We start from the raw sequence: 19,353 nt of genomic DNA, 5'->3' as shown, positions 1-19,353 counted from the left end.
AAAGACAGTTTTTAATTCAGAGTTTCAACAAAAACCCTGAGGCTAAAATTGGGGTTGAAGTTTTCACTATGGAGATCACATGAAAATATTTTTTTAAACAATTGATGTAATATCTGTGCCATAAACTCACCACACCAGGAAGAAAGCTCTCAACCTCAGGATTAGGCCCATCGCTAAAGTGGTTGCCGTGGTTACCAGGAGAGCCAGTAGATGAGTCGGAGGAGCTGTCTGGGCTTGAAGGCATGTTGGCACTCACCTGGGTCAGCTTGGCTGTGATCAGCTATCCAAAACAAGACAGTGACTGACAGTTTGAGTAAATGCTGATCTAATGGGTGGAAAACTAAGCAATGAGCACTTGTCTTTAAAAATACACATTCACATCATTTTAGCTTAAAAATCTAAAATAACACAGTGGCTGGAATCATATCATTTGCATGCATTGCAAATAAGCATGAAAATACATGTACATAAAACACCGGCCTTTGATTAAAAATATTTTTTTCTCAGAGTGCCAGAAAAGGGCAAGTTCTCTTACCGTTTTGTCTTTTAAATTTAGCTGTCCAATCAGCTTCCTGTCATCAGCTGGATCAACAACCTCTCCACCAATGAAGAGCTCTATCTTTGTATGAGCAGCATTAGCTTTGATCCTATTGAGGATGCCACGCCGAACAGAGCCAATTGTGTCATTAGTGTGTGACCAGATATCCAAGTCATCAACCTGGCGCCCCTGGTTGGGGAAGCGTACGATCAATGTGATATGTTTCCCACGGAAAGCTCTGAAAGAGAAATGGAATTAAGAGATATGAAACTGCTATGTTGTTCACCTGACTAGACATATTCACACTTGGTTACAAAAATAGTAGTGGCAATCCACCTCACAGTTCACCGCTTGTTTTTCTGTGACGTAAAGGTCAACAGGAAACTGATTAAATATGCACTAGCTAGAGGCAGAGTCAGATAACACGGCCAATAAATTTCCCCCTCCACGTGTATTCTCAAACTCTGCAAGTTGTCCGATTGCCTGTTTTAGTTGGACTACAGCCTTAGCGCAACTAAACTGTGCATGTAAGCGTACTAAGTGAAACCGATGGTACTGTAGGGTATCTTTGTTGTCTTTAGCCAGTTGACGTACAATGATGTGTTATTATGCGTTTTATTACCTGGACATGGGCAGTATAGTCCTCTCCTCATGGTAGTCACTGTCACACTCATTGATGTACTCTTTGAGCACAGTGAGAACTCGCACCATGCGGATGGCCTCCTGACGAGCACAGTTGATGCTGTCTTTATCTCCATCCAACACACACAAGGTGTCATAGGATGCCTTCAGACGGTCAAAACATGACTGGATAAAATCCTCGTGAATTTCGACCTAAAGGAAGGAAACATGTACATGTAATTATTTTTAACTGACCTCTATTCATTAGATTTGTCGGCCAACACACAAAAGAAAATTAACTCCAATTTAGCTTTGGCTCTTACTGAAACATGACAGTTGCTGTACCTGATTGACTTGAAGTTTTGGTCCAAGGTTAGTATAGATCTCTTTCAGCAGGTCTATTGCTCGGCTGGCAATGTCATCACTTCCTTGAATTACCACCTGTTTAAGACGAGAATATACATTTAGTGTTATATTTTATAGTCACAAACAGATCAAAACCCCTTTGTGTAAAATGACACTCGAAAGGCGTATGGGAAACTCAAGACATCAACTTAAGCTTTAAAGTAACCCTCAAACTAACCAAATGGAGACCGCATTCACAGTCTTTGAGATAATCAGATTTGTGAAGGAAAAGAAAAAAACTCTACATCTTCCTCTCTCCACAAATGAACAAAAACATTTGTTTCAAAGCGTCTCCTGAAACAAAACTCACCCTCCAGAGGTAGTCCAAGCCAATTAGTTCCAGGTCATCCATCATGTAGGCCCTGCGCTTCGCTACCAGCTTGCCCTCCCTGCAGTTGACAGCCTTGAAGAACCTCTCAAAGCACTTCATACCATTCTCTGTCAGCAAAGACGGGTCCAACTGCAGAACGTTGTTCTCAAAGAAGTCCTTATTTATGTCTGGGTCCAGGTCTGGCTCATCCCCCATCAGTTTGGAGTACCTGTGGAAATGAATACAGTATTCAGAAAATGACACGTCAGCTAATGAACAAAAGCAAGAGAACTCATTCAAGTCAAATGCAAGAGGTGATCAAAAGAGTCTGTACCATTTGAAACAAGCCTCACGGTCACAGAGAAATACTGCATTCTCAGCCAGACACTTCCAGATCTGCTTGGCCTGTGGGGCACAGAGCCACAACTGGCCATCCTTTAGCAGAAACCTGACACACAAAAAAAACAAGAAACAAAGTCAATAGTGGACACTGGTGGCTTAAAGATTAGAGAAAACATTCTTGTCTTCCCCAGACATTCATCTTAACTGGCGGAGTGAAGTCAGAGTAGTGCTTGCTCCTTCGTAATTATCCTCAATTGTCCTTGGACATGGTACTTTATCAAGCATCTTAGTGAACAGACAAGACTGGAGAAACTGTAGAGCTTGCATCACTGCAAGTGACTGAATATATAAAGCTGATATTACAGTAGTGCTGTATATTCCTCACCTTTATGTAACAATGCATGAATATTGTATTGAATTCAGTTACGTACATAACAAAAGGTTTTTTTGTGTTTGTTTTACTTTAAATAATTTAATACTGACATTCCATCTTATATCCCTTTCAAAACATGCCAAATAGTAATTAGTGCAAAAAAAAAATTGTTTTTAAATCATTACCTTAATTTGAATGAGGATTATGATGGCTGGGTGGCTCTAAAGGAATTTACAATAGATGATTTTTTTCGTCAATTAAGTAAAAGTAACTATTTAAATGCAAAATATTTTTGCTGTAGTCTCAGATTTTGGGAAATTATCACACCATAGTTTATCATAAGCAAGTTTGGTGAGTGGCAGGAGGGGCAAGCTGCTGGTTGGAAAACATGTCTCTGTTGGGCTGCATTATTTGTGATTAAATAATGGTTGTTGGCTGTTTTAGCGACCCCCGCCCCTGATGTATGACTTTACTACTTTCATGTGCACTCGGCTCCCATATAACTCAAATCCAGTGGCTGTGTGATTAAAGTGGTCAGAAACTGATTAAACCTATGTTGCATTGTGTACTGATGGTTAAAAAAAAATTTGACACCCCCAGTGCAAAAGTCAAACTCCGCCTAGATACTTGATTGAATATACCTCAGGAAGTTGAGTCGTTCCTGTACTTCCTGGACATGGCTGTAGCGGCTTCCTGGCCTGACTGTCTGGGGGTCAAACTCAGCTTGTTCCTCTGTAAAAGCACACATATGTCTAGTCAGACTCCACACAGTGCACATCCCTCATCCAGTTGCTGCATCTATGAAAATCAACTGTCTGACTAACACGCTGAACCATTTCTTGCCCTGACAGAGTACCTTTTGAGAACTGCCTCATGGTCTCCATGTAGGCTGAGAGGTTCTCAGCCACTAGGGTCACCAGAGCATGATTATGCTGAAGCTGGTTGATCAGGTCATGCCGGTAAAACACATGAGGACTTCTCTGGGTTTGACTGAAAAAAAACATCAACAGAGTACATGAGGAAGTAAAAAAATTAAAAACAAAGTGTGAATGAAGCTGAATATAAACACCTTTAGAAACATAATTTCTGATTAGAAAAACAAAAGCATAACAGATTCCTCATTCATTTATATCAATACATAAAGAAAGCAGCTTTCCATGTTTTTTGTTTGTACTTTACATTTGCATGTCATAGAATAACTAGCAGAAGGAGACATGAGTCATATCAACAAAGGGTATTTCCTGCCTTGTTCCCACACTGAAGGATGCTTTGATTATTTAATTTTGATGGATAAAAGCTACTACACCGTGCCACAAAAGGAATCTGAATAATGAATAAAAGTATCAAAATTACCTATGACAATGATGGCGCAAAAACTGTTGGATTTTGAAGTTTTGTAATTAGAAGAATTAGAATTTAAACCATAGCTTAACGACTACAAAACCTTCTGGAGACAATACTTCTCCAGTCAATAATCTAAATTAATGTTAGAATACGTGGGTCAAAGGCATGAAATACCCCTGATATTGACTTGCTTTTAATGATTTGAGCTGAAAGGCGCTGGCATCAGAAAAAATTGGGCTCCATCTCAAAGGACATTTCAGTTCACTGCACAGCCAACTAGTTTTGAGAACTATTCTGTATATGCACTGGGCTCACCCATGTTCGTTACTGAGACACCAAGCGTCAGAAATGATAAAACCACATCTATATGGTTCAGAAACACAAAACAATTTGAACAGAACCTGAACACATTTGTGTGCTGATTACATAAAGTTTGTAAATGCACTTGATAATGATTATTAGTGCCAATTACACTGAATTGACATACATGACTCATCATAATACCTTATAATCCATGAGTAAACATGAGACGCCAATATAACTAAGAGTTATTACTGTGATTGTTAACACAGTTTGTAATTTATTTTCATGTTCCACTGCAACATCTCTAGCCACATGCTTTGATATAAGTTAGAATGAAAGTATGTCTTTCTCTTGCTTTGCTGGCGTATATGCAGGACTTTGAGAAGGGGCTTCAAATGAGCAGCAGTCATTTGAGATGACACCCAAGAAAGAATTGCTTGAGCAGATTCATGGCAAAGATTTACATTTTATATAATATACATTGCAAATATGTTAAAAAGACAGTTAGACTTGATACAACACAGAAATAGGTAGAACCCTGGAATTAGCTCTCAACTTACCCCACTAAGTTCGTTTGTATGTTAATTGGCATTTTCTTTCTGAAAAACAACAGGCATGTATACTACATGTTTTCTACAGTGACTAGAAAAAAATACTACTTCAAAACAATTTTCAATTGACACTGAACAATATGATCCCAAATCAATTTTCATTGGACAGGGTAACTGCACCTTTCAGCTCATGTCAGTGTACTTTAAAAAATCCCTGGTCTTAAACATCATAACTAAAATGAACTGTGGCTAACCATCCGTAAAGCTTCATTTAAAGGGTCTCATGACCAAAGACAGTATGATGTGCTATTGGAAAATACTGGAACAGACAAAGTGTACGGGTTGAGAGCAAAGTTAAGTTTTTAATATCAGTAGGAACATTTTGTAAATATTTGGTGTAGTGCTCAACCTTGTTGATTAGAACTGATGTTTAATTGGTGTTCAAGTTGACACCAAACATTAAGGGAACTTAAGTGTGTCTAAGCTCTTGTGAAAATGCAAAAACAAAATACTCACTAACAACTTCAACTAAAACCTTAAAACTAAGCCAACCTTCATACTTGCCAACATGACAATCATCCTTTGTGTTTTGCAATGTAATGAATTGATTTTTCATCATGGCCTTACCTAAGGTTTTGAGGCGCTTCTCCAAAGAGGCTACATATTTCTCTGATTTGCTTCAGGGCAGGGATCACCCATTTATCATTGGTTCGCAGCTCCTCTATGAAGCGATCTATCCACTGAATTTTCTGAGTGTCTCGGTCCTGTAAATGGGAATTCAACATCAATCATTTGTTTCGGCTTTTTTTGTCAGTTATTTTGCATGACAACTACCTAAATCACCCCCGTATGTACCTGTGAGCAACTGTAATCCAATATCTTGATGTGAGCACTAAGAGCCTGGTCCATGATGTCTACAGGTACATCATCACTGTGTGCCAGGTTCCACAGCAGGTTAAGGACTTTGTGAGCCATCACACCATCCTTATCATCCTCAGCTAAGCGCCGGATAAGTTCCAGCAGTTTTTCACGCTGCTTTTTGCTGGCATTGGTCCAGCTCGCCTGCACAGTAGGGATAACCAAGTCCAGAGGTTTAGGTTTAATGCTACGACAGTATGCTGTTGTGATTTAAGAATCCAACTGAAATGTCATTAACTCAGAACTGAATGGAAAGATTTAGTGTATCGTAATATGCGATTGGCTCGATTATAAGTGTTTCTTGCCTTGAAGCAGTCAAAAAGGTGATCAAGCTGCTCAGGTGAGAAGTCCCATGCTAGCTTGGCCAGGAGGTCATGTACATTCTTCACAATAGCCTCATGCTTACCAGCCTGCAGATGTACAGAGACAACAACATTGTCGGATTAGCAAAATATGTCGAATACACACCACAAGGCTCCTCAGCAGCATCAGGGATTTCCAGCAGTTTGGTCATTTATTAACACTGCATTGTTAAATGTTAAAGAAACAGCTTAACAGGAGCTTTTCCAATTGTGCCTATTTTGATCAAAGGAAATATTATACAACAGTATACTCAGACTATGGAATGAAAAGAAACAACTTGCAGTGTTATTATGTAAATATTGATGACACAAAGCAGTCATATCATTTTAACAAGCCTCATTAGACATATCTAAATATATTTCGCCTAGGTTAAATATTTACAGGCATAGTACAGTAGTGAAACTCTTGTCAATAGAAGTGTACCTGTGCAGCCCAGATGTTGTCCAGATCCTGCATTGTAAGAGCTTTCTCTTTGATAACGAAGCGAAGGATCTTCTCCAGTTTCTCAACATACTGTGGCTGGTGCAAACTGTCCCTGAGCACAATGGATAGGATGTGGTTCTGCTGGATCCATTCCTAAGATAGTATGAAGCAACACAATGAGAGGTTGATTCTAAAGAAAGATAATTTTTTCATATTGAGCACAAAAATATAGAGCTGTGGTAAGTTTACCGCCATGCGCTCTGCAGTCAGCCACTCCTCCTCTTCTGGGTTATGTCGATGAGTGTAGTAAGACACACTGGAGATCACCTTGTTAACTTCATTTAGTGCATTCATTTTTCCGTTAAAAGAAGAAATTTGCAATAACCTAGTGACAGAAATTGAGAGTTAACTTAAAACAATAATTCAAGTTATTTGATGACAATAATTCAAATAAAGACATGATTTAATTTCCACTCACCTAAGAATCATTTTTAACCTAAAAATCTCTAAATTCTTCACGGTCTCCTCCTGCCCTGGTACACGAGACGCCAGATTTTTCAGAGACTTGATTATCATGGACAGTGCGTCATTTTTGGCTTCATTCTTGGCCTCTTTCTTCAGCTCCTCATCTGTTAGATTTTCCAGAAACTGAGGAACCATCTCAATGACTGGAAGGAAGTACTTCTTTACCGTGTGCAATGTGAGGAACTCATAACACTGGCCAAAAGGCCTGCAAAAAAAGAACAAAAAATCAGCCAACTGACTATTGCATACCACTGACCATAAAATGTAAAGGACAGCCCATTAACATAGTGCAGAAGAGGGACAACAATCTCACTTGATAAGTGCAGCGATGATCTGGACGTTCAGTGCTTGGCCGCTCATGAAGCGATCGTGCAATATTTGAAACCCGTTTAACGTGCCAAATTTGTTTATTAAATCCACCAACCAGCCCTGTGAATAGAAAATGAGAGAAAAACATTAAACAAGTTAAAAGAATAATCAGATATTTTCCTCTCACTCTTATCTCATCAGAGCATGAGAGACTAGGCCATGGGGAGGGACTTATAAATGCTCTTTTTTTTTTCGCCACTAAATAATATTAGGCTCATGAAACCATGAAATTTGCACTGCAGTAAACTACTAAGGAACCCTTAGTAGTTCTGGGCCCCCTGCCAACAAAGGCAGACAGGAAACCAGAGCAGCAGCAGTGTTCACACTGACCCTATGCCCACGCTTTATTCATCACACTTTCATTATACGATTCCTATTCTCTGGTGTATCCACCTTCTCTTTCATACAATCTGCTTTCTGACACAAGCACTAAGTGTCTAATGGACTATAAGTTCCACATGTTTCATTATCAGACTACTACACAGAGGGGGCATCTTTGCCTCAAAATGGCCTCCAGGGTAAAACTAAAATGCCATTCTATGGATTTTGACAACAAGGAAGAAAGATGGGATGACTCCAGAACAGCCTGGTTTCTTCCCATCAAGATGATTGTTTACTTTCGACACAGCCAAATAATCGTCATGCAACATAATAAAATTGTTAAGTAACAACATGCACAAAGAAAAAGTACAATTTGGGGAGTTTAAATGATGGGAAGAGACATATTAATTCCAAAAAAGGGGTTGGCCAATACAATCTTCATGTCAAACACTGCAGGCATTCACCTTAGGAGATCGTGGGTCTGGTGGTCGAGCAAAGAGCTCATCGTCAGCCAGCTGGGCTCCAGCAGGGACGGTCTCAGAGGGCCGTGTGCCATTGTAGATGTGGAACTTGCAGTGAGGGTTGGTGGCCATGGCCAGAAGCTCCAGTAGCGGGAACCAGTCCTGAGAGAGCTTGGCCACACACAACTCCACCAATCGGTGTGTGTTATTAATGATACACCTCTGAGGAGAAGGGTTTTTGGGAAAAAACATTAATTTAACAATTAGATGACAAGAGAGACAGAGAACGAAAGTACTAAGAATTCAAAGGCCACCTGGCCAAACAGGGAAACACTGTGATCTATTTCTGGTTCTATAAATGGAACCAATTTCCTGTTAACATGCAGTGTTTTATGCACTTTTTTGCCACGGTCAACACTTCCAGAGGTAATGTGGCAAATCTAATTAAAACCTTAAAATCAAAAGCATCAAAAAGAACAAGTCAGGTGTGTGTCACTTGTAATGATCACTCTCATCTGTATCTCATGAAGTCCTGAAACAGTTATCACTGACTGATACATTAGGGCAGTCAGACAAAATATGATGACGCAGTTGTATTCTATTCAGTTGCAATTGCCTTTAATGCAATCTCGTTTTAAATGGTGGAAACACACAAGACCACCTCACTACCATTATTACTAAAATGCCATCAGCTGCTCCTCCTGCATGGCTTGAGTGGTTTGCAGGTCTGAGGTTACCACATATGAGTAATCAATGAGACTGACTCATGAGATTTCCAGAGAGGATTTTTCTTTCCTAACATTTTCAAATCATTACTGACAATAGCACTGAAGAGCGATTGACAGTGAAATGTGGTATAACCAAAATAATACGATTTCATCAACACAAGTCAACCTCATTTGAAGTTAACGTGACCAGGTGAAAGAAAGACATTCTTACTCTTCCTCTTTTTACTGGTTTATCATGAAAAGGTTCCAGAGCTCAATCTTGTTAATACAACACAACAAGCCAGCTCTGGCTGCTTCTAATTAACAGGTCATTGATCAGAGGTTCTGTTGACTCTTTTCCTCAGCTCAACAAAAACTTAACAAATAACTTCAGACAGGACCCAAGTCTGAAGAGTGCATGCAATGAATTAGATAAGAGATGTCAAAACAACAAAAATAAAGATAAAGGATAACAAAGATGTCAAAACAACAAATAAAGCTAAGATGACCAGTACTGAGCAGTAGTATTGAGGCTCTGTTAGAACAGAAAGCAGGGCCAAATTCCAACCGTGGCTATCTTCTGTTAAGCAAGGCTTTTCCAAAATTGAAATTTGATTTTTATTATACATTTAAGCCATCTGGCATTAAATGCTTACACAAAAGCCCAGCAAGTATAAAATTTGAATGATGCTTTGGCCTTCAGAAACCATTGTTTTTGTATGGAAAAAGAGCAAAAATGAAGACTCACATGAATTTCGAATTTCCAGCCACTGACTGCCTCATCTGTCAGGATCTTTGTGAAGGAGATGGTCAGACCATCCCGGAAAAACCTCTGACATGCCTCACATTTCACATCCAGTCCTGCAAAGAAAGACATCCCTCATTAAATACCATACACTGCTACACTGTAAAATGAAAGACACTCTTAAAAAAAACAAAAACATTTTTGCTACAAAGCTAAATGCAAGGCAAGCATATTTATACAGCACCATTCAAGGCAATGTTCATTGCTAGAGGCACAAAATTACATATACAGAGTTCCTGATTGGGACAGAGACATTCCCTGAATGCCTTGGGTGATGGGGAGCAAAGGGTCAGGTGAGGGGGGATACAGGCTGTTTGTCTTTGTGTGCTGTTCTTCACCCTTATCCACACATTATTTTTGATTGGCATCCCAAGAGCATAACGGCGGCTGGCACTGGATGCAGTGATATTTAAATGAAATCAATCATGTTAAAAGCTGTCTTAACAGATCAACAAGAAACTGATATTGTCAATAAAATTCATCCCATGGGAGAAGCATGACAATGTCGGCCACATGAAAGAAGCCTGAAAAATTGTTGCCCTTTCTGCCAAATGTTCACTCTAAATGGTGATGATTATAATACAAAAAGCATCTCAGATACTGTATTTAATAACTGCAGAACCTTACCTTTTTTACTCAGGTCTATAGCAGCTTCCAAGAGAACTTCTAACTCTCCTTTTGGCAAAACTGGAACAACCCAACGAGGCCTGCAAGAAAAAAAATGCAAAGGAATAAAAAAGTGTGTGTGTGTATGTACTGTATATACACACATATACATATATATATATATATATATATATATATATATATATATATATATATATATATATATATATATATATATATACACACACACACACACACACACACATATATACATACATATATACATACATATATACATACATACCGAGTTACTAACAGACAGACATGCTATAGACAAAAAAAATGCACCAAACGTACCTTTCACACAGAAATAACATTACAAAAACATTAGAACGCAACTTTAAAAAGGTAACAGCCACCCTGACAACACATTGGAGTAAAATGTCTAGGAAATTAATTAATGTAACAGAGAGAACAAGATTTAATTTAATTAATTAAACTGCAGGTAGACACTATCCAAAGACAGACTTCAAGATAAACAAGTCCATATTAAGCTGAATATCAAGCAATAGCCTGAACAGATTCACAGCCATTTTGCAACCTTAGTACTGCTGAAAAAAATTATTATATTAGTAATACTTGCCATTTTCCACTGGAAAATGCAAAAGTGCAATGCCTAACAATATGTGATAAAATACCTGTTGATCATGTCATCCAACTTGGCTAGGTCAGTGTGAGGGAAAGCGGGCTCCTCCTCTTCCAGCTGAGGGGTCCCGTCCCCCTGACCAGGTTCATCTGGTGGGCTTACTGGAGAGTTCTCATTAGATGAGTTAGGAGATGATGTCTGGAAAAATCACAGATAATCAAAATCAGAGAATATCTCTTGATCTATGCAGCTGCATCACACAATTAAAATATACCAATAATAGTACGTCAGACCATGAAGTTGTACTAGCAAACACAAAAAGCAAAAACACTATTAGTTAGCTTGATATATCAGACTGCCTCTTTAGTTCAAATTAAATTTGCATATTGTTTTTGCATATGAAACATAGATATAAAAAAAAACAGCAAACTTTATATAAACCTATGGAAAAACAGACATCAAGCTGCAAGAAAACTAACTACACTTAAAACAATGTGTCAAAAAGTTGAAGATCAAGGCAAAATTTACTTATTGATTTGTCAGGATAACACTTGTTCTTAGAGCCAAGTGTGCTGGTGAAAGTGTCTGGCCTACAATTGTATGGGGGTGAGGGTTTCTATTGTTCTTGTACTGTGTATACATGCTGGTATAAAGAGCCCATAAACAAAGTCAGTCAAATCCTCATAATTTTGTGTAGACCGAGTAATGCTCTTTTCCTCTCCATGTGGCTGGGGTAAACAAGAAGAAACTGTTGACATGGTTGTTTAAATGTGTCAGTATGTGGGAGTATCTCAGAAACTGTGCTGTCACACAGAGATTATGGATGCCAGAGAGTAAAAATAAATAAATAAAACAACGACAACAAGGTGCATTTATGAATGTATTTTTAGGTATCACTGTAACTCTTAAAGGCTTATCTTCCCTTGAACATCAATGGTGGCCTTAGCAGCCACGTATGGGAGAGTAAAGACAGTTACAGATATTCAAAAGAGATGCATAAATGAGAAATATGAAATGTGGGGGTGTGTGGCTCCTTCTGCTTGGCTGACCTACATAGGCAGCTTGCCTCTCACGTCTTACCACGGCTCATCTCTAACCAACACAGGCCTGCATATGCACACACAAACACACACACCCTTTATCCATCACTCAAGAGGCTCTGTTCATTGATGCTTCTCCTTCACTCTCTTTCTTTCTGCTTTTCCGCTGCCTCCTCCCCTCCCTTTTCATTCCCTTCAGCACCTGTGTGCAGTTAGGTATGAGCAGAATATCTGCAAAAACTATGCTGGAGTGTATAATATAACAAAAATGGAGATGGTTTGAGGACAACTGTCCTTTCTCCTTTAATAAACAGCATGCACTGTCAGCTGGGGGGACTGATCTTAAAACAAATACAATAGGAAATAATTAAATATTCAAAGAAAATGAATAAAGATGTGGTGGGTACTGGAAAGATGATGCTGACCTGGTTCTGTGGCAGTGGGGGTTGGCTCTGAGCATCAGGTGCCTGGCCCTGGCCCTGACTGTCATTGCCGCCCACCGGAGAGCCACGCGTGGTGGCCGTCATGTTCGCCACAGGGCAGATCTTGGCAATCTTGGCCTCTTAGGGAGTGCTGGCCAGGTGGGAAATCACAGCCACCTCAGCTGTATAGCAGAGGGAAGAGAGCCCGAACACACAAGAGAGGGACACAAGCACCTGGAGATCTGGATGTGCTGCTGAGACCATTGCATAACCTGGAAACAGAAGGAGGGGTAAAGGTCAGAATTATCAGCTGGTTAAGTTCCTTGTAACACAATGAATGATATAATGTGTTGCAGCAATTATCAATGAAAACAACTAATTACAAATTGGGCTCTGCTTGTTAGCCAACCACATTCTCTTTCAACCTACCAAACAAACAAAAAACTGAAGACACAACTAACAAGGTAAGCAACTGCATTATTACTTCTGGCAAAGAGGTGACATTTTTGGCCATGGTTCTCTATAGACAATATGGGAAATTGATCAGACTTGGCAGAGGCTTGCACTCTGTAGGTGCTCCCTCTAGTTTTACATTTACAATTCTAGATATGGCTCTTGCACTGACATGCTAATTACCATGAAGAAGTTTCAAAGGTCAAACATTATACAACTAAAGCTGGTTTCAAAAAATGTACTGCAACCCTGATATTCACTAAACTTTTTGAGTAAGAGCAGTATGTGTGAACAAAAATATCCTAAGTGAACATTACAGGACTTTACCCTGCCAGCTGCCTTGTACACTCAGTGTAATGTCCAATTGACTCAATGTGTGAAAACAGTAGGTAAATGCCTGCAGCATTGACAGAGTGAGTGGGCATGTTTATGAGCTGCCTCTTGCATCCTGTAAACTAGCGCCACCCCTAGCCTAAACCTGTCTCTCAAGCCTCTCACAATGACTATCTATGGGTCCGTGCTACCAGCAGCTGCTGTGTGAAAGGGCAACAATAGACAGGAATTAATCTGTTAGACCCTAATGGATATTTCTTCATCTCATCTACATTCCATGACAATGTAAATTATCCAATCAGGAGACACTGCAGTGGCTAGTGGCACCTCCAGCCTTACAATAACAAAGCTGTCCATATCTTAAATCCCACTACATTTTTGTCACAGCAGATGTGAAAACTGGATGACATCAGTATTTTTGTTTAAATTTCAGTGCTGACACATTTTAATAACGGCAACGACAGACCCTTAACACTGAACATTATGCTCACTGCTTTTCCAAATTTATTTCAAATTCCACCAAATACCATGTCAAATCTGTGTGAGATGGGATGTGAACATAATTTGAGGGTCTACTTTGCTGTTGTCATGAAATCAGAGTTAAGTGTTTGCAAGATGAGGTATAACTGAACATTTTATGAGAGGGTATGACATACCTAGGCCCACTTCTAATCATAAAACATGAAACAAGCTATGCCAATTAAAACTGAAGCAATGTTATTTAAAAGAAACAAATTGATTTTTTGATACATCTATTTCAACAAAGGGCAAGAACAAGGGCTACATTGATCCAAATGTTTCAGTCCAAATGATACTTGAGCCTTGGGTATCAGCTGATACAAAAACTGATCTGGTACCCAAGATCATTAATAAGCTGTTAGCTGTACTGTGCATATTATGTACTGAGCATCAGACTGAATCATTATATGTAAAGCTACAACAGGCCAAACTTAAATACTGATTTCCTGAATTTTGTAAGACAAATTATAATGGCTATGTATCACATTTACGGAACAAATTATTAAAACAATACATAATCCTAATCTTTGTGATGAATTTAAGGTTTGGGGTTTTTTTTTTTCAATTGACTGCATGATCAGGGCATCCTAGTGGCCCAATACTTTAGAAGGATAATAGTACAAGGTACAACTGCTATGGATCAATTCTGGCTGAGGAACCTTATTTCATGTGTCATGCTGGAAGTCTTGCAAACCACATGTTTGTTTGTCTAAATAATGACAGCCAAATAAAGACAAGAAAATAAATTATTAGGTAAATAGCAGTTGACTGATTGTCCAGTTGCACCACCAGACCTAATTTCAGTGAAGTCTGAAATTATTAACATTTGCAAATAACATTTGCAGTGTAATTACAGGGATAAAGCATTAAAACTAAGAAAAACCAGAAACTGCCAACATAACAGGTGAATACAGCCAGCCAATTCAGCACTGAAACTGCAAACCTGATAACTATATCCCTTTTAAAGTAGCTTCTTCCTGCAAATCAATGTAAAGGCTGCATACTTCAGTTTGTGTCCAAAAGAGTGTAGAAACAAAACGAATGGATTCTGATAATGTCACAGACAATAATATTATAATGCAATAACAGACCTGTGGATACACTGCTACGATAAAATTTGATACCATTATAAGAAAATAGATATAGAAAAATAAATTTGAGTTTGTGATACTTACAAAGTCCAAATCTTACCTTTGGACAACAATAAAACAACAAGAGGAAAACAATGTGATTTGCAGGAAGCCGCAAATTACTTTCAATCGTTAAACTGAACACTTGGGTTTTAGAGTTGGTGCTAAAACTTTTCAGATCAAGGAGGGAAAGGATAACATTACTTTCATAGATTGGCATTGTCACCAGACTCCTCCAGAAACCTCCCCAGTGATTGTTGTGATGAAGACAATAGGGTGCTACATCTAACCATTAAATATGGAATACATCTATGTTTTTTGTTTTTTTAAACACAATAGAAAAATCAACACATACGCAATGCTATGTAACAAACACAAGCTTCAGTCAAGCTGACAATCACATTATAAAATCCAAACAAGCTTCGGAGTACAGAGGTTTATGAGTATATTATTTAAATCATTATTAAGAGTTTACCAAATCAACAGCTGAATAAATAACACCAGACTTTAAGTAGAGTGGTTCACGAATATGCAAATATGTGCAATAAACACAATCCAAAACTCAACAATAAAAACTAACTCTATTCGACCCTTTTGGGTGACAAAAATGGTTGTTACAGCTTCAGGCAACAGTCTGTTTTGCAAGGCAACAGCAAGCTCACATGAAAATACAATTTAGCAGATTTGTCTTTTGGTCACCAAATGACTATTTTGTGAGTATGCATACGAATTTTGATGAGAATTTGGTGAACTAATTAGCTTTCCCAGCTGATACAGTGTTGTGTATCTAAAGGGTAGTGAAACCAGCCTATTTTCTATATTACAGGTGGACAGTGACACTTGTTTTCAGCTTCAGCAATTAAGGCTGCAGCTGTCAGTACAAACAGTGCATTACAGCCTTTATTAAAATGGTCTTCAGCTTCCATTGAACGAAATGTCAGTGTATTTGATGTAACCAACAGTAAAACCACTAACTCACTAAACGACAACTAGATGGGGAAAGGGTGGATTATTTTCATGACGCACCGAAAACATGTTACGTCTGATAAGCAGCGTAAAAATCTTACATACGCGGCAACAACAGAAGCCATTAAAACAAAAATTGCGCTAGGTACAAGTGCGGCCTTTTGGACTGAACCGGCTTCGGAACCTTGACGTTGGGTGTTAGACACCAGTTTATAGACGGTGCACACTGTGTTGCCAAGAACCAACCATCTTAACTCTCAAGATATTGCATGACTAAATGCGAACACTGTGAAACTATGTAACTACCAATGCACACAGCACCTTCACAGTCATTAACAGTTGATTTATTCAGTTATCACAAGCAGCTAGCTAGCTGCGGCAACTAACATTAGGTTAGCCTACAAGGCGATCCGCCCAGACAGCAGAGCAGTGAAGGCCTCGTCCAAAGCCCACTACGCTGAGACACGCAGGCCTCATTATTCAGTCGGGCCTGACGTTTCACTTGCCCAACAAAGCTTGGTTATTCAAACTGTCTAACTCAAGCACACAGAGAAATTGACTTATAATTTAAAGTCAAGTTTAGTCGATCGCCACGCTATCCGGCGTTATTATGAACAAACTATGATGACAATCCACTGTGCTAACGAGGAGCCACTCAGATAAACAGCAGTAGTTGGTAGCCGCTAGCTAAAGTGCCTGAGCGTACATTTAGCCAAAGATTGTATTTTGACCAGGGGTTTGCAGAATTGACTCGACAGCTAAATCAATTTCCCATTTATAAATCTAACACATTGTGATCGGGCTTCTAATGTTGCTCTGCGGCATTCCCAGCGTCCGGAATAAGATAACATAGCTAGCTATTGACGACAGCATTAAATGTGATAATGACAGGGGAGTCGTCTATTTCCTGGAATTTATCTGACCTGTAACATCTAACGGTGACATATAACTTAACTCCAACACATTGAAAACAAAATATTGTGAGCCTGAGTTAGAATAAACTGTTAACAGCAATGCGATTTCAATGAAGCCACTATTTGTGCAAATATTAATTACCACGATAAGAGGCTAAGTACATTTCAATAACTTGTAAACATGATACGTTTGAAGGAAATGTTCTTCTGCTATCCGTAAACAGCGCCGAGGACAATCTACGGGTTAGCTAGCTAGCTTAGCTAGCTTGGCTTCGGGGAATCTAGCGGGGTGAGCTAGTGAAACATCACGTATTGATAAGATTGATAATTGTACTTTGCTGGCGTTGACACTGATACAATCTAAATGAGCATCAGCTACCGAAGATAACCCAATTAGTGGCTGAATGACAAAAGTGAGCTAAATGCAGTTATGTTACCTTGCATCCACCACCAGCTGACGCTAAGACTAGCAGCAGTCGGCTAACAATCACCAGCCAGCGTACCGAGCTAGTTGGCTAACAACTCACCAGGAATTTGATATGACTTCCTCCTCTATCCACAGGCTACGTCCAGCATTGAACGATGGTGTCGTCGTATGTTACATAAACGTGGCCTATCTCGCTGACAGTTTCGGAGGACACAGAAACCTGTTACTAACAGGGTCTAATTCCTACGGTTTCCCTCTGCTTTTGGGTGTTTTTCCTGCGTCACCGGCGCGGTAACAGCCCCCCTAACCCTGTCTAGTTCGATTCCTAGGGCTTGTCACTTCAGGTCCCAGCAGTCACTCACAACTTGATTCAGTTCAACATGGCGGAAGCGCAGTCGGGCATAAATGCTGCTCAGTAAAAACAGGCCAGGCGACAGTGTGAACTCCAGCGGTCTGCGTTGTCTGTGTGCTAATTTGCGCCGCAGCCGAGCGCAGTTCGGAAAACACAACCGCCGCTGAATGGAAAGGCATAAAACCCCTTTAAATTCTGATAAGTGACTCCGGCTCCAGTAGTCATCCCGATCCGTAGTTTGGTGAAAGCCAAAACGAGAAAAGGCGGAGCAACTAACCCCACCTGACTATAGCGCCTCCTGTCGTACGGAGTTGTCATAAAATTAATGGCGAATGACGTAAAAACTGGAGCATGTGAATTTACACAATAAAATGCGATGTCTGTGTATTCTTCATATCCAGTGATGAGTACACAATGCTGTTGTTCCCTGTGACTTTTACAACCTTACCCGATATTGATCTGCAGTCTCAATTAATTTCCTACAGAGAAAAAGTTCCAGGAAAATGTTGAAATCGTAATGAGGATGTCCTGAATGAGTTTGAATGAATTTAAGGTTATGTAGTGTTTTCCCCCCTGCCCAGATCAAAGGGATGTAAGGCAGATAGAACACACATCAAGGGAGACAGATGGGCACACACATGGTCAGAGGACTTGTACAGTTGAAATGCACTTATTTATCCACTGTTTTTAGTCACTATCTCGTCATCTCACACATTTGGATAGAAATTCAGAGAACATACCGAACAGAAAAACACATTGCGAGAGTGCACAGCATTCCACAACTGCTTTTTCTTGGGGAATGCACATGGTCAGGTTTTTTGTCTAAATTAATTGTCTACATTCATATTATTATTGCATTCTGTTTATTCATTTATACCAGGAGCTACATTATATGATATACCTTATATTTTTGAGACAGATAAGTATTCTGAGTAACACAGAGGAAGCTTCTAACCCACAGCCTACAAGTAGCTGGATTTAGTGGGAACCAAGGTATATGTAATCCTATTTTGAAACATTTTGAACTTGAACTTCTACATTAAAATACAGTGAAGTTGAATTGAGACTAAAACAAACAAGACCTGTGGATTTCATCCACCGAAAGCACATAAGAATAAAATATGTCAATGACCAGTATGAACAAGCATGATTTTCAGTGTTTAAATTGTTTTTAAACAGATTTTAAAATAAATCATATATGGAGGCCACAGGCCTGCTTCAGCTTCTGTCAATTCCATGCTCAATGTTTTCTCTCCTTTGTATATTATATATTACCCTGAAATATTTCATAGCCAAAAATATGCTGCATGATAATTTGAACATTCATTTCCTAATGCATGTACATTACTAGCTGCAATAACAATGTTTCTGGTTTTCTTCACGCAACTGGTCTATATGTAAGAATATGAAGTGCCAGAAACATTTTTTAAAAGAAGACGAACTTTGATCAGTGATGGGAAGCTTTGAACTTCTGTGCTGAAGAACCACCAAGAGGACACTGCAGATTGAATCCAGAAGGATTAAGGAATGGAAAAAAAATAAGAATGGGAATGTAGGGCAATGTTGATCTGTGTTAAAGGACTTCAAACTGTGATTTCAGACTTCAAAATGTGATTGGGAACTTTGAAAAGTGGAGGGCAGGGTTGCTTGTATACAGCCTGCTTGAACTTATTGGAAGAAGAGGACATGTGACGCGTGAATGTTAAAAGAACACACCCGTGTGGGCAGTCGACTTTGACTTTGTTGAGATAAGAAATGCAAGAGATGTCTGACTTTTTGTCTGCTTATCGCATGTCTGGCAAATGGGTTGTGTGACAGGCTTGAAACTTGGCAGGTGACTTACTCAGGGCACCAATGTGTGCAGTT

The 19,353-nt window shown here is 39.3% G+C and overlaps 1 protein-coding gene across 6 annotated transcripts in view; it reads right to left on the bottom strand.

The window, feature by feature from the left end:
* Positions 1–18,059, bottom strand: part of usp9 (ubiquitin specific peptidase 9) — a 33,866-nt gene extending 15,807 nt beyond the window's left edge. For 2 of the 6 annotated variants that reach the window (XM_058652415.1, XM_058652422.1), the window contains exons 1-21: positions 17,236–17,683; positions 12,397–12,665; positions 10,984–11,129; positions 10,307–10,386; positions 9,623–9,735; positions 8,171–8,389; positions 7,330–7,445; positions 6,970–7,221; positions 6,741–6,876; positions 6,492–6,644; positions 6,011–6,115; positions 5,643–5,849; positions 5,415–5,551; positions 3,446–3,579; positions 3,231–3,321; positions 2,209–2,322; positions 1,875–2,103; positions 1,505–1,600; positions 1,161–1,372; positions 536–776; positions 131–280 (exon numbers count right to left, since the gene is read on the bottom strand). In XM_058652415.1, coding sequence (XP_058508398.1) covers positions 131–280; positions 536–776; positions 1,161–1,372; positions 1,505–1,600; positions 1,875–2,103; positions 2,209–2,322; positions 3,231–3,321; positions 3,446–3,579; positions 5,415–5,551; positions 5,643–5,849; positions 6,011–6,115; positions 6,492–6,644; positions 6,741–6,876; positions 6,970–7,221; positions 7,330–7,445; positions 8,171–8,389; positions 9,623–9,735; positions 10,307–10,386; positions 10,984–11,129; positions 12,397–12,498 — 3,033 coding nt within the window. In that variant the 5' untranslated portion in view covers positions 12,499–12,665; positions 17,236–17,683. Of the gene's footprint in view, positions 1–130; positions 281–535; positions 777–1,160; positions 1,373–1,504; positions 1,601–1,874; positions 2,104–2,208; positions 2,323–3,230; positions 3,322–3,445; positions 3,580–4,796; positions 4,836–5,414; positions 5,552–5,642; positions 5,850–6,010; positions 6,116–6,491; positions 6,645–6,740; positions 6,877–6,969; positions 7,222–7,329; positions 7,446–8,170; positions 8,390–9,622; positions 9,736–10,306; positions 10,387–10,983; positions 11,130–12,396; positions 12,666–17,145; positions 17,198–17,235; positions 17,685–17,935 lie in introns of those variants that run through there. The other 4 variants (XM_058652390.1, XM_058652405.1, XM_058652381.1 and 1 more) reach the window with 4 other exon arrangements.
* Between the last annotated feature and the right edge of the window lie 1,294 nt (positions 18,060–19,353).

Source organism: Solea solea, chromosome 2 (genome assembly GCF_958295425.1).
Source record: "Solea solea chromosome 2, fSolSol10.1, whole genome shotgun sequence".
NCBI classification, from domain to species: Eukaryota; Metazoa; Chordata; class Actinopteri; order Pleuronectiformes; family Soleidae; genus Solea; species Solea solea.
The sequence above is the reverse complement of the archived record's forward strand: the minus strand, read 5'-3'. Positions and strand labels throughout refer to the sequence as shown.